Source organism: Schistocerca nitens, chromosome 2 (genome assembly GCF_023898315.1).
Source record: "Schistocerca nitens isolate TAMUIC-IGC-003100 chromosome 2, iqSchNite1.1, whole genome shotgun sequence".
Lineage (NCBI taxonomy): Eukaryota > Metazoa > Arthropoda > Insecta > Orthoptera > Acrididae > Schistocerca > Schistocerca nitens.
Genome location: NC_064615.1, coordinates 784154011 through 784170395, shown reverse-complemented (window position 1 = coordinate 784170395; position 16385 = coordinate 784154011). Strand labels below are relative to the sequence as shown.

The 16385-nt window shown below is 35.4% G+C and overlaps 1 protein-coding gene across 1 annotated transcript in view; it reads left to right on the top strand.

The window, feature by feature from the left end:
- The window catches only part of LOC126234631 (putative defense protein Hdd11), a 58985-nt gene extending 44645 nt beyond the window's left edge, over positions 1-14340 (top strand). Inside the window, exon 4 of the mRNA XM_049943358.1 lies at positions 13828-14340. Within this exon, the coding sequence (XP_049799315.1) occupies positions 13828-13897 (70 nt within the window). The 3' untranslated portion in view covers positions 13898-14340. The remainder of the gene's footprint in view (positions 1-13827) is intronic.
- Positions 14341-16385: the final 2045 nt, after the last annotated feature.

The following is a 16385-nucleotide window of genomic DNA, read 5'->3' as shown; positions in this document are numbered from 1 at the left end:
AACACACCACACCATAACACCATCGCCTCTGAATTTTACTGTTGGCGCTACACACATTGGCAGATGATGTTCACCAGGCATTTGCCGTACCCACACCCTGCCAAAGGATCGCCACATTGTGTACCATGATTCGTCACTCCACACAACGTTTTTCCACTGTTCAATCATCCAATGTTTAAGCTCCTTACGCCAAGCAAGGCATCGTTTGGCATTGACCCGCATAATGTGTGGCTTTGAGCAGTCGCTCGACCATGAAATCTAAGTTTTGTCACCTCCCGCCTAGCTATCACAGTACTTTCAGTGGATCCTGATGCAGTTTGGTATTCCTGTGTGATGGTCTGGATAGATGTCTGCCTATTACACATTACAACCCTCTTCAACTTTCGGCCGTCTCTGTCAGTCAACAGATGGGGTCGGCCTGTACGCTTTTGTACTGTGCGTGTCACGAAATCTTGCATACAGACATATGACACAAGTGATACCCAATCACGTGACCATGTGCAAAGTCCGTGAGTTCTGCAGAGCAACCCATTCTGCTCTCTCATGATGTCTAATGACTACTGAGGTCGCTGATATGTTGTACCTGGCAGTAGGTGGCAGCACAATGCACCTAATATGAAAAACATATGTTTTAGGGGCTTTTCAGATACTTTTGATCACATAGTGTATTCTTTACTACTAAGGCACTTCAGTAATCAAGTCAGTTTAAGGATATACCTGTTTTTGAGGGCATCCGGATACTTTTAATCACATAGTGTAAAATGCAGACTAGCAACAGCAAGAGAAACATTCCTGACAAAGGAGAATTTGTTAACATCTAATTTAAACCTAAGTTATAGGAAGTCTATTGTGAAGATATTTGTTTGGATTGTAGCCTTTTATAGGTGTGAAATGCAGATGCTAAGCAGTTCAGCCAAGAAGAGAATAGTTTTTTAAATGTGGTAGTACTGAAGTATGCTGGACATTAGATATGTAGATAGAATAGCTAATGAGGAGGCACTGAAACAGACTGGAAAATGAAATTTTTGGCACAACTTGACTAAAAGAAGAGATTGGTTGGTAGGCCATATCGTGAGGCGTCAAGGAATAGTTGCTTGGGAATGGAGGGAAGTTTTTGAGGGGTGGGGGTTAAAATTTTTAGAGTGAAACAAAGGCATGAATTGCAGTAGTTATTCAAAGATAAAGAAACTAGCACAAGACAGACGAGTGTGGAGAGGTACATGAAACCAGTCTTCTGACTGAAAACCGCTACAGCAATAGTAATCTCCAATTTTGAATTTTATGTTAGATTCGAGTTTGTTGAATATCTTCCCCCCTGGGCACATAACTTCATTCAGTGTAAATCATGGTTCAGCTTTAACTGATTTTTATTGTCAGCAAAACAAAACAAAACAAAATTAATAGAGAATGTGATGGGAAGCCACTGTCAGAATTCCAAGATCTGAAAAAGGCTTCTTCAAGGCATATGGTTACAGTATCTACTCTACACCATGTTCTTACTACTCACTTTTGCTAAATAAACACCCTATTTAATTTAAGTGCACTGATCCAGAAGATACATTTCATAAGACACTAAGGAACAAAATTATCCAAAATAAGCAAACACTCTTGGTTTTCATCCAACACAGTGAATTATGCTACTCAGGGCAAAACACTGAACTGAGCATCTCGATTGCTTATCTATGTGTTGGCTCCATTTTAAATTATTATCCAACTGCAGTCAAGGAATGTTACACAGGATGTTTCATTTAGTGTGTGATTATTAATGTCTACTTATGGTGATAACATGCCATTATTGCTTTTTAGAAATTACATAATATTAGTCTTTTGTTAGATTCAGGCTTAAACTGTTAGTTTTAATCACTTTTAGGTTTGTTTGAGCTGTGTCTGATAAGACTGAGTCTGGTTTCTTAATTAATATGCTTGTGGATTTGCCAAGGAAACAAAATATATTAATGTCATAATTTTTCTTGTTAGCTTTGCCACCACTTCATTTATGAAGTCCTGTATTGTTTTCCCTTTGTAAAATTCCTTAAAAATGACAAACTCAGGGGCAGTTAACATGTTCTGCCCTGTTATATGAATCAGTATTCTGTCATAGATCACTTTTTCAAACACTTTTGGAAAGGCTGGAGTGAAATTTGAGTGTAATTAGAGGTGGTTTGGTTATCTGCAGTTTTATAGTTGGGTTTTGCTACAGAAGGTTCAAGTCTTTCAGCTGATTTTTTCTCATGAATCACTGACTGATTACAAAGATAGCATATGGATAATCCTATCATGTCAGTGAAAGAGTTTAATAATCAGCAGAATTACTACTTTTTGGTGATCCAGTGAATTCTTTATTTTCTTTGTTGGCTATATTTATGATACTAATGCTTACTGCTGGTCTATGTAGTGTTTGCCCAACTGAATCTAATGCATCTGTTTTGGTTGTTTATTAGTGGATGCACAATTCTCAGCCACTGTGAGAAATTAATCTTTGAACTTGCTGACCAATGATTTGAAAGTGTCACCATTTTTACTGCAGCTGGTTATGAGAGTGTAATTTCATTTAGATACTAATTTTTATTTATTTTTTATTTAATAATTTCCAAACTATTTTTGCCTTATTCTTGGATTACTTTATATTTTGAACATCAGCACAAGAACTCATGTAACAGCCAAAGTCCCTTGTTGAAATCTTACAGTCAATGACACAACTTGACAAAGATGACTGCATAGTCAAGAAGTTGACAAACATGCTCTAGATATCTATAGCTAACAATATAATGTAAAGAAAAGTTGCTACTCACCACATAGTGGAGATGCCGAGTTGCAGATAGGCAGAACTAAAAGACTGGCACAAAAAAAGCTTTTGGCCAGTAAGGCCTTTATCACACACATACACACACACACACACACACACACACACACACTCATGCAAATGCAACTCACACACATGTGACTATAGTCTCAGGCAACTGAGGCACCATTGCATGATGGGATTGGCAACTGGGTGGGGTAAGAAGGAGCTGTTGCCACTCCCATCACCCACTAGTGCTACACCTCACAGTGTGGGCTCAGTTGCCTGAGACTACAGTCACATGCGTGCGAGTTGCATTTGCATAAGTATGTGTGTGTATCTGTCGTCCATTTTTGATTAAGGCCTTGCTGGCCAAAAGGTTTTTTTGTAACAGTATTTTTGTTTTGCCTATCTGCGACTCAGCACCTCCACTATATGATAAGTAGCAACTTTCCTTTTCGTAATATTGTTACATTCCATCCTGGATTTTCCATAGTTTGATAGATGATGGTATCTGGTGATGATGTGTGTAATTTGAGGAAAAACATTTATGGAATTTACCAGGCAGGTTGGCTGTGGCACACCAAATTGAATGCTACAACTGTCACCACAGAGGATCATATTCATCTTTCATTCAGGGAATTGGCTGGAGCTCTGATGTACATTGCTGTAACTACTCAGTCTGACATATCTTATGCAGTCAGTAAGTTAAATCAGTACAGCAACAGTCAGAATATTATTCATTGGCAAGTTACTAAGTGAATCCTGAGAGATTTCAAAAGAACAGTCAACAGGAAGCTAATATATATCAAGGATAAATGTACCAAAACTGATGGAGCATTGTATATGGGTTAGAAATTCACCTTTTCCAAAGTAGTGATCTCATGATATTCAAACAATCAAGCAATTCACCAGTCATTATTCATTAAAGAACTGGGACTGAGGTACCTGTAAAATGTCTCTTTGTTCAAGAACAATCACCCTGCTGGAAAGTTAGCACACAATCAAGTTTTATCTCAAAGACATAATATATTCACATAAAGTTTCATTTAATATGTCAGGCTCTTTGAGAATTCCCACAAAAACTGGTTCTATCAGCCAACAGAAGACATGTATCCAAGCTTGAGAGGTGTGTTGCAGGGTGTGGTCATCAAGTCTAAAATTATCAAATTAAGACTTCTTCCTTAATTTATATCATGGCTATAAAAACTGAGGGAGCACTTTAGAATTTAAACTGTTGCTGCTACATTCTTCCTTTAGTACTTTCAGATGTTTCTTTACTTGAATAGTTCTGCCTTTTTTCTTTTATTTACAATGTGCATTGTGACTCAGTTCTCTTTAACTTTGTGTGTAGTATACATACACAGTACAGTTGTCCTGACATTATATGTCATGGCCACATATCCGTAACGTCCCCATCACTTATTTCAGGTTTTTAACTTTGCTGGTATACAGACAGCTGTTGGTGTTCTGTGATATCAGTAAAGTGACATAAAAGGTTATATAAAGTAGCACACAAAAACAATAGCTGAGTAGCATAGGACGAAGAGAAGTGGCCTTTTCTTAAAGTACTATTTTCCCCCTAATATTTATGTATATATGCATAGAGTAAACTAAGAGTATTTTCTATGATTATCACTATGAGCAGATTAGGATTAGTTGTAATTGGTTGTTACTAGATTAGATTAGATTAGATTTACTTCCATTCCAATTGATCTGTAGTGAGGAGGTCCTCCAGGATGTAGAACATGTCAGAAAAATAATAATAGATGACAAATATTTACAACTAAAACAAATAAGCTAATGTACCATTCCACAGGTCCCAAGTGGAATGATCGTCATTTTTTAATAAACACTACGAGTCATTTTACAAATACTAATGCACTGAATTTAAAATAAAAAAGTTTTTTATTTATTTATAAGGTAATAAACATGTAATAGAACTATTATAATACTTATTTACAATGAACACATTACTGCACTGAAATTGTGCAGAAGTTATATTGTACTTATATACAGATATACACACAAATCAGTTGGTTATACTGAGAAATTCATCAATGGAGTAGAAGGAGTTGACTGCCAATAAATCCTTTGGGCTTCTCTTAAACTGTATTTCATTGGTCGTTAAGCTTTTTATGGCTGCTGGCAAGTTATTGAAAATGTGTGTTCCTAAATAATCACACCTTTTTGTACAAGAGTAAGTGACTTTAAATCCTTGTGAAGATTATTCTTATTTCTAGTATTTATTCCATGAATTGAGCTGTTGGTTTGAAAAAGTGATACATTTTTAATGACAAATTTCATTAAGGAATAAATATATTGGGAAGCAGTACTTAGTATCCCTAGTTCCCTAAACAGGCTTCTGCAGGATATTCTTGAGTTCACACCACATATAACTCTTACTGCACATTTTTGTGCCCAGAAAAATTCAGCTTGGCTTGATGAATTAGCCCCAAAAAATAATCCCATATGATATTATGGAATGAAAGTAAGCATAGTACGACAGCTTTTTCATTTTTGTATCCCCTATGCCTGACACATTTCGCATTGCAAATAGAGATTTGTTAAGATGCTTCAGCAGTTTGTGGTGTGCTCCTTGCAGCTGAATTTATTATCAAGCTGTAATCCCAAGAATGCTTCGATCTGCTTGTCATCGTATGTTAGGCATATACTCTTGGGACACCCCTTACAAGTTCTGAACTGTGTATAGTGTGTTTTTTCAAAGTTTAGTGACAAAGAATTGGCTTGGAACCAGTGATTAATGTCCACAAATATTTTATTAGCCAGTATTTTTAAGACTACACTTGATTTGCTATTTATTGCAATGTCTGTATCATCAGCAAATAAAATGAACTCAGCATTTGGTAATGTTACTGATGAAAGGTCATTGACATAAACAAGAAAAAGTAAGGGCCCTAAAATGGAACCTTGTGGGACCCCACATGTAATTAGTTCCCAGTTGGATGATGCCTGATAGCTTAATACATGTCTCTTTCCTAATAACACCCTTTGTTTCCTGCCAGAGATATAAGATTTGAACCATTAAGCAGCATTTCCTGTTACACCATAATGTTCTGATTTACTTAAAAGAATATTGTGATTTACACAGTCAAATGCCTTTGACAGATTACAAAATATACGAGTTGCCTGCAATTATTTGTCTAATGAATTTTAAAGATTTTATGATGGAAATTATGTCTGCTGGGGTCGTGAGGGTCAAATTCACATTATGGAAGTTACTTGAAATGTCTGGTCTGAGGTATTCCATAGGAGCATCTACAGAATCTGATAAACCCATCTTTTCAGTAACAGCTATAAAATGTTTGTTAAAAAGTTCTGCAACACTATACACACCTGTCACCGACATATCATTTACTCTTAATGCTATTTGTTCCTCTTCATGTCTGGTTCTACCAGTCTCCTACTTCACTATATCGCATATTGTCTTTATTTTGTCATCTGATATGACTATCTTTTCCTTGTAATATATTTGCTTTGATGTCCGTATTACTTGTCTTTAATATTTTGCAGTATTTCTTATAATGTGCTATAGCATCAACATCAGAACTGTTTCGGATTGACAGAAACAGTTTTCTTTTTGTTTTACAAGATACCCCTATTCCTTGAGTAATCCATGGCTTCTTTGTAGACTTTGCTCTAACCTTGGTTAGTTTTGGAGAAAAATAACATAAGCACTTTATCAGGAAAAGTGTTATATTTTTCACTCATGCCATGAGCACTGTAAACATTGTTCCAGTGAATGTCTCTGAGGAGTGTCCTAAAGTAATCAATTTTTAGCTTATTGATTACCCTCTTGAGCTCAGATTTAACAGATTTTATATCCTGTTCAGTGTAAACATTTAACAGAAGGAACTGCATGTCATGGTCTGAGAGATCATTAACTATTGGTTTTGTAACATAATTTTGTTCATTGGACTTTTCTGTAAAGATATTATCAATGGCTGTTTGTGAGCAATTGGCTACCCTAATGGGAAACTTTACAGTGGGAATTAAGTTGAATGATAGTGTTACTAACTCAAATAAGTTCTTATTGGGAGAGTCTTTAAGGAAATCTACATTGAAATCACCAGCAACCACTATTTCTTTGTTTTTGGTTGTTAAATGGGCCAGTACAGCTTCAAGGTGGTTTATGAACAGATTAAAGTTACCTGCAGGTGCTCAATGTACACTTAATATTATGAAGGACTTTTTGTGAAATTCTACTTCTGTTGCACATGCTTCCATATGTTGTTCTAGGAAAAATTTATGAATGTCTATGTTCTTAAATTTATGACAGTTCCTAATGAATGTTGCAACTCCTCCTTTCTCCAGTACTGCTCTACAAAAGTAAGATGCTAACCGAAACCCTGTAACACTTAAAAGTTCTATACCGGGGGTCACATGATCTTCAGAGAGGAAGATTATGTCAGATAGGTTTGAAGACTCTAATTCATCTATGCAGACAATTAATCCATTAATTTTATTTCTCAGTCCTCGACTATTTCGACACAATAAAGATAGCTGACATTTCACATTGACTGAGTTAAAATTGAGTAAAATTGAAATATCTGCTGACTGTTGAAAATTTTTAACCAATAGCTGTTTATGCTGATGTAAAAAGCTAGAATTATGTGTTTTGGTTTCTTTCTCAAACTGAAGGTTTGCCTCAGTCCTAACCTCTCTTAAAATTTGGTTTCTTTCTGTCCTCCCTACCCTAAAAAAGGGTCTTTTCTGAACCCTGTAACCACTGGTATTTTATCACTCATGACAGTGCCTCCCCCCTTTAACTTTCCTACTGTTTTCCCAGCCAGTTTACCCTCCCCTTTCCTGTTGAGGTGAAGGTCATGTCTAGTATAATCCCACCTATTGAGAGAATCAACAATAACCACACCACTGTGTGACCCTGCACCCGACATAAGCAGCCGTTCCAACTGCAAATTAACTCTTTAGACAGAAGAATTCAAATGAGGTCAGTCATGGCGCCCAAGAAAAGATACAAACTCAACACTAGTATGCTTCGATGCTGATGCAATCTTTGCCAGGTCACACTGTGTACTGTACCCAGGATCTCTGTCAATACTATTGCCTGCCCCACCCACTATAACCCCAGTGTCTTCCTTAGCGAAATCTTTGCAAAGTGATCCTAAATCCTCTGTCACCTGCTCAAGACCAGCACAAGATTAATCCTAGTTCATCCTGCAAAAGTTGGCCAACACCTCTTGCATGGGAACTACCTAACAACAACACTTTCTTTCTCTTTACTGATTTCCCTACATTCTTACTTTTCAATTTGCTGCTGAAAGTTTGTTGTGCCCTGCCTATACCTGCAACTGCTTGAAGCTCACCAGCTTCTAACTGAAGCAATGGATCAAATCGATTTTCTACATTCATCACGAAGCTGTCAGACAAAGTTCTAGGCCTGTTCCTCCTGTTGCCTGTTGCCACTTCCCACCTCTCTTTACCCTTCTCCCTTCTTAACCTGTCAAGATCTCCCCTGGCCTTATCTAACTCAGCCTGAAGGGTGGCAATTTTCCCCTCCTGTTCTAGTATCTTCCTGTCTATACTACATATCCTACAAAACCACTGATGAGTCTCATTTACTTCCCCTATTCCCATGCCACTACAGTCACCCACATGGAAAAAACTACAGCACCCGTCACACCAAAGCCCCGGCCTAACAATTCTATGACAAGTCAAGCACTTTTCACTCATGATGAACATAATAGTTTATTAAGAATAAGTCAGTTAAATTACAGATAAACACAAAAATATGGCTCCACAAATTTGGCCTACACGCGACTGTGTGTAAATAAAAACAACAGTGCAAAGTTTCTGAAACAACAACTTAAACTTTACGCTACTTCCCGGAAATGTGAGTTAAATAATGAAGAGGTACGCTGCAGTTAAATTGCTGGAGAGAACAAAGAGCAACTAAACGAAATTCTATTGACTTGCTGCGGCAAAACGTAAATGGAAAATACAACTGTACATTCTTTTTGCATTTTCTGCTATATTACGTAAAGAAAAATGAAACCTTTAATGGTGTGCATTTTAGCACACTAATACACCTATTTACCATGTAATCAGTACTAAACTATTTGTTTTTATAATCTAAAATGACTTAACTTTACGAGAACACCAAAACTCGCGCTAGTCGCCTGGCTGCAAGCTACGTATACTCTATAGAAGTAGCCTGCTGTGGGTGCTTGACATATAATTTGTCTCAGTTCATATCCTCAAAGGCTGCCCTTCATGATGGAGTTCAGAGAACGTGATGTGTGTATGAATAAATGAAAGGTTTTGCAATCTTCAGACAATTAGAACTAATTTAGAGAGACAATCTAGTAATCTATAAAATTGACAAAAACAAAGTAGGAGAAAAAAAGTGAAGTTCCAGAAAGTAAACTGGTGTTAAGTAGTGTGGAAGGGAGGATTGCTGTGTATCAGCACTGCTGTTTAAATTGTACACCAAAGAAGCAATGACGGAGGTAAAGTGAGAATTTGGAAGTGAAGTGAAAGTGCTCAGCAAAAATATATGATAATATTCAAGATAACATGGGCCATCTGGCTGAAAGTAAGGAACACCTGCTGAATGGAGCAGACAGCATACTTAGTAGATAATATGGCTTAAGGATAAACAAAACTAAAGCAGAGGTTAAGAAAAGTAGTAGAAAGACAGAAAGTTCCATCCTAACATACATAACATCAAAATTAGGAATGACGTAATGGGGTTTGTTTAGAATTAGATAACCACACAGGACACTGGTGTTCTTCAGCACATTAATTATGAAAATTAATGGGCTGCCTAAATCTTTGAGTAGCCTTTTTAAGGAATTCTTACACTCGCTACCCAACACATTAACTCCTCAATGGCTTTTGCTGCTGATACAAGAAATTAATTTCAGCTGAATTGTGGTCTACACAAAACAAAACAAAATTTGTATATAAACTTGGCCTCCATGTCTAGGGTTCATAAAGAAAATATTTAACAGGTCCCCATCAAAGGCAAAACAAGAAATTGAGGATCCCAACCACTCCAAAAGAAAATTAAACATGTACCTAATGAGCTATTTTATCGGCAAATTATCTGAATATTTAAAGACTGAAAATTTCTGTTAGCTGTATCCCAAGTAGCAGGGTTCATTATAAAGGTGTATGACAAGTAGTTATGTACTGTAAACAGGGTTTCTTATTTAAATATATAGTTGAATATTTTCTTTTGAAACACACCATTGTAATCAAGTAAATATTAAGCTTCCAATTGGACATAAGCACTATAAGACAACAGGTGTTTTCAAATTAGCAACTTTTTTTCTACCTAACTTAGTGACTAATTTAGTGACTGGGAAGAAATCACAAAGGAAGGCCCCTGGGTTCAATTTTGGGCCCACTCCTATGCTTTATATATGTGAATGACCTTCCACTTATCATTCAACAAACAGAATTGGAGCTTCTTGGAGACAATACTAGTGTTATAATAAATCGCATTAGAGAGACAGCAACAGAAGAGATGGTAAATGATATTTTCCAAAGAATTATAAAGTGGTTCTCAGAAAATGGACTCTCCCTCAGTTTTGAAAATCATACACTATATTCAGTTCTGTACATCTAATGGTCATACCAACAATTGATGTAGCACATGAACAGGAATCAGTAAATAGGGTAGAATGCTCCAAATTTTTGGGTGTACATAATTATGAAAATTAGAAGAAGCATATTACTGAGCTTCTTGAAGAATTAAGTTCAGGTATGTTTGCTCTTCATATAATTCCTAGTCTTGGAAACAAACAAATCAATCTCCTGACATAATTTGTGTATTTACACTCAGTAATATCCTATGGAATACTTTTCTGGGGTAAATCATCACTTAAAAATAAAGTATTGACTGCACAAAACCAAGCATTTTTCAAGGAGCTAGGCATTTTAACTGTGCTTTCACAAAGCAATAATAAAGTCCACACCTACAACACTAGAAGGAAAAATTACCTGTATTACCAACTATTATAGCTGCCAGTAGCTTGTAAATGAAATCAATATGTAGCAACAAAAGCCTTCATGTAACCAATAACATATTAAGTTTTAAATCTAACTTTAGATCATTTGTCCTGGACAGCTACTTCTAGTCCATTGACAAATTTCTACTTAAAAACTGGTAGCCTGTGAACAAAACACCTTGTTTTTAATTGTAGGACTAAAATAATAATGTGTTCATTAATGTTAACCCTAATCATGTATATATATCCTCTGAACTGACTCATTCCACATCATTTCGGAAAAAAAAAAAAAAATCATTCAAATGTTATATGGAACATATAACTAACTAACTTAACATGAACAGCATTAAATAGTATAGTGATAGTTTATTGTTATTTCAGTATACAGATTTCTGTTGTTTGTCTTTTGTTAATGTGTACCTTGACTTGTTTCACATCCGTAGAAATTCTCCTTTTTGATGGGATCTGCTGAAAAGTAGTGAATGGATGAGTGATTCAAAAATAGAAAAAGTGAAAGACTTCTCCTATCTAGGAAGCAAGGTTATACAGGATGACTGAAACAATGAGGATAATATAAGAATTATCTGCACAGACAAAGAATACTTTCTCAAATATAACAGCTCTCATAGTGTGAAATACTGATACATTACTGAGGAGATAATTTCTCTAAATCTACAACTAGATGTAGACTGATTGTACGGATGTGAAAAACAGATCATGGGAAATCCAGAAAAAAATAAAATAAAACCACTTGAAATTTGGCATTATTGAATAATGTTAAAAGTAAGTGAACATCTTAAATATGAAATACGGATGTCCCAAAGAGAACAGGCAAAAAAAAAAGAAAAAAAAAAGATTGGAAAAGGTAATTGTTGGCTTCAAAATAGTTGTCAATTGGTTTTAAAAAATTATATGCATATGTGTTTCATGAAGAGTGAACATGGTTTCACAAAATGAGTGCTTTCATAATTCATATTGATCTTACAGAGTTATTTAATCATGATACGTATGGAAAAATTGCCTCCAAAATTCAGGTGTGTCTTATATCACACCCAAAATTAATATAAACATGTCCACTGTTTGATTTAAAATTTCCACCAGTCTTAAAAATGTCTGCAGGAGACCTGTCTCTATCCAGCAATGTTAGATTCAACTGGGGCAGCAACAGTGTACCAATGCAATGAACATGAGTTTCGGGGATTCACAAGCTTGATAACACTGTCTCCCTCTCACCCCACCATCACAAACCCAGAACACTGTCTAGTCTATGATGCATTATTGCAGTCTATGGTCCCAGTGAACTTGAATTGAAAGTGATTTGTGTTATCAGTAATAGTACAATATATTTGTTAGTAGCTAGTTTGATAATGGAAAAAAATAAAAGATATTCATACAATGTGGGCCACAAATTGAAACCAATAGCCTATGCAGAATAACATGGAAACAGACCAGCTGTGTGGCATTTCAGCATTCCACCAACACAAAAAACCATTCGCAATTGGTGGGCTAGTACATCTACATCTACCTGGATACTGCCCAAATCACACATAAGCACCTGGCAGAGAGTTCATCAAACCACAATGAAGAACTGAAAGAAATGAAGAAGACTAAATGTGCAAATGGAGGACTGACTGCAAAATGGCCAAACTAGAAGAAGACATATTGAAATGGATTCTAGGACACCATCAAAATGGCATTGGAATTAATACAAGAATGATTCAAATACACACTCAGAAGCTGGTACTACAGTGGAACTTAACAGACTTTAAGGGTGGAGATGGTTGGTGCTAAATGTTTATGAAGTGTCGTGGACTTAGCATGCAAATCAAAACCAAAGTATCTCAGGAAATACCACAAGAGTATGAAGAGAAAATATTATCTTTCATTGCATTATTATTCAATCTTTCATTGCATTATTATTCAACATCGAAAGAAAACCAGTGTGGAACTATGCCATATAGTGAAAATCAATGAAACTTCTCTAAAATTTTACATGCTGATTAACAGAACTACTGCCATGAAAGGTGCTGAAATTGTAACTATGAAAACAAGTTGACATCAAAAAGTGCACTACACTGTGGTCCTTTCACGTGCTAAACTTAATACAATGATAATTTTCAATGGCAAAACAATGCAAAAAACACCGCCAGATGTTGTTGTTCACTATGTGACAAGAGTTGAATGGATCAGGATGGTATGAAATTTTGGATTAACAGAGTGTGGGAGAGAAGGAAAGATGCTTTATTGAAGAAGAGTTCTCTTCTTGTGTTAGATCAATTTAGTAATCATTTGAAAAATTATGTGACAGAGATTTTGGGAGGACTTACTTCACAATTGCAAACTCTTGATGTCTTGATAAATAAACCATGTAAAGTGTATATGAAAGAGGAATGGAACAAATGCATGACATATGAAACCCAACATGAATTCACACTGCAGGGAGCTTTAAAACAACCTTCAATCAAACAAGTGTGTCAGTGGATAAAACAGTCATGGTCTAGAGAGAGAGGAGACATTATTGCTAAATCTTTCAAGAACTGCAACATAAGTGGTGCTCGTGATGCCAGTGAAGACCATCTTACATATGAAGAGGACAACAGTGATGTTGAAGATAAGAAGAAGAAGAAAGTTCAGATGATAATTTTCTGGCATTTTAAAGATCAGTTCAATTTTATAAACTAAGAATTTTTTTTAGTCTGGCTTTGCAATCTATTGATAAGAATGGTAAATTTAAAGAAAAAAAAAGGTGCTTAAAAATTAATGTGTGTTTTGCAGCCCGTAGTGACTTACAGTCCGTAAAATACGGTAACTGACCTCTCTGCTTTTCCCAGCCATACAGGACACTGGTGCTCTTCAGTGGATTAAGAAAATTAATGGGAGGCTTATTTTAATTAAGTAATCTGCATGTTTACAAAATATCAGCTCAGATCATCTCAATAGTTCTGAAGTTATTGATTGTAAATTAGTCTTTAATGATATTATAAACCAAAGTGTATCAATGTTAACCTGTTTGTATCCTTTGTCTTATTGATAAATTTTTTTTCACAGATGTACAGTTGCTAAAGATGGAGGTACCTTCTGGGTTGCTGAGAAATCTGAGCCTATTTCAGTGAAGTAGATGCAAGCAGTGAGTTCTTTCTATACAGTACTGAAACTGTGGGAAACACTTTAATACCACATGAACAAGAAATGAAAACTCTTAAAGTTCAATGAGACTGTCAGTCCATGGCTGATGGAACTTTTCTCATGAAACAATCTTTGTGAAATCACAAGGAACATGTTAGGCAAAATGATGATATCTAACACTAAAATATTAAATGCAACTTTCCACAATGTGACACATTGTTTATTTACAGAAGCTAAAGGACTGAAAGTGTATTTATGGGTAAATAAGTGTGAAATAGACAGACACTAGTCGAAAATAAAAATCAGTACAATGAGTACACCATATGTTCAAACTAAAATGACTAAGAACTGTACAGGTGTAATAAATGGAGGACGTTAGTGAAGCTGTGTATGTCATCAAGAAATGTTTCACAAATACAGAATTCCCAAAACAAACTAGAATTTTCTATTTTCAACAACACCGTTGCAAATAATTCCAGAAAATATAATTTTCAATGACATGAAAAGAATTAGAGTATGATATTCTTAGGTAATTGCAGATCAAAAGTTTAACAACAATTTGGCCTAAATGTAGATACCCTTCATGAGACAAATATATCTGGAAACCTCATTCTACATATATTACTGTATTACTTACTTCCATGCTGTTTAAAATTAATTTTTTAAACATGATCTTACATTTCTTTCAGTGGAACACATTTAATCACCTATAAAACATAAAACAACAAATATTTGCCTTTATTTTGTGATATGAAACTAACTACTTTAAGTTAGAGATGTGGAGGAGAATAAGGAAAAAAATATAATGAGAAAAATTATGTAAATATGGGAAGAAAACATTGGCTAAGTCAAGAGCACCAAGTAAATTCTAATGGAAGATGAACCAGAAAATATTTGTAATAGAATTTTATTATTTATGATAAATGCTATAGGGAAGTCACCCTGCAAGTTACTATGACACATTATCTGTCACTTCTCTTGAAGGTAAGTGCTGAGCAGCAACTATGTCTCACAATTTTATAGCTTACTTGAGAGAAGTTTCCTTTTGGTATAAGACCATGTTAAATATCGAATGTCATATTTATTACTCAGTATGTCAGTCTTACTGCAGCTGGTAGTGTAACAAACACAGATACAGGTAGTAAACAGGGGACATGTTGCAATCAATGCAATGCACAATGCACCCTCTATACATTTTCTTTCCATTGCATCATATACACAGCTGCACACTGCGTGCTGCCTTCTGGAGTGCTGTTTCTTTTCCGTAGGTTGTATGAGCTTCCTGAGACACTCAGTAATGTCATACATTTCTGACATTTCCTGGCTATCCAGCTTTTAGAAAACATGAAAACCACAGAACCATTTGATTGGTTGGTTTGGGGTGTAAAGAGACCAAATTACAGGGTCATCCATCCCTTTTTCCTCATGCAAACAAGGCTCAAGTTAAAACAATTCCCAAAAGGACTCAGGGAAAGGAAAAGGGTGGAAAAGTAATGGGGAACTGCTCGGAAAGAGAAAACGAAAGAAGCTGACCAAAAGAGGAAAATGTACACTAACTGGAAAAGTAGTAGAAGGTATTAAAATAATATATCTACTAGGTGATGTATAGAAATTATAAGTTGTCAGACAATATCTTGTGTTATAATGGTTTTATCAGTATCATTATAACTTCTACAGACATGGGAAGATCTTTGAATTAAGCACTGAAGTGACTAAAGTAAAATATTTAACAAAATCTTACTATTTATTTAAACATTTTTTGTTACAGCTTGATTAGAGTTTATTTAAAGTTTAGTTTATTAATTGTTTCTTTATATTTATAAACTGCTTTTGTTGAAGCTAACAGATATCAAAACTTGCTAGAAATCACTGTGTTAGGTTCTGAGGGTCTAGTAGACATGCAGCAACTCAGGCAAAATTTTCTCAGTTAACTGTAACCTAGAAATATGCTTTAACTGTCCTCATAGAATCAGCAGAGTTTATACAGGCCCAAGTACAGTTCTGTGATGAGATTTGGATTACCTTTATGGCACCACAGGATTTCATAAATCAGAAAATGTGAAAATAATATTCCCAAAAGAGTAAATCACCATGTAAGCAGATTCTATGGGTGTAGTCCATATCCACAGTATTAAATCAGTCACTTTTTCAAGAAATAAACTGCTTTATGCCATTTTCAGTAAGAAAATATATCCTTCACACAATTTGCATCACTGAAACTGAATTAACTTAAGACAACCTTTAATGGCTGCTGGAAACAATACCCTTATTAAAAACATTGAGACTAACATCAATATGCATACTTTTTCATCAGATTTCAAGACAAAAATGTGAGTCTCTTCACCAGATTAACATAGCGGGGAAATTTACTTTCCACAATGTAGCTCTAGAGTTCAAAGTGTGTAAACCTCTCTCACAGTTGATTTATATTTCTTGCCTTACAACAAGTAAAAACTGTTTGAAAATACAGAAGGTCACTG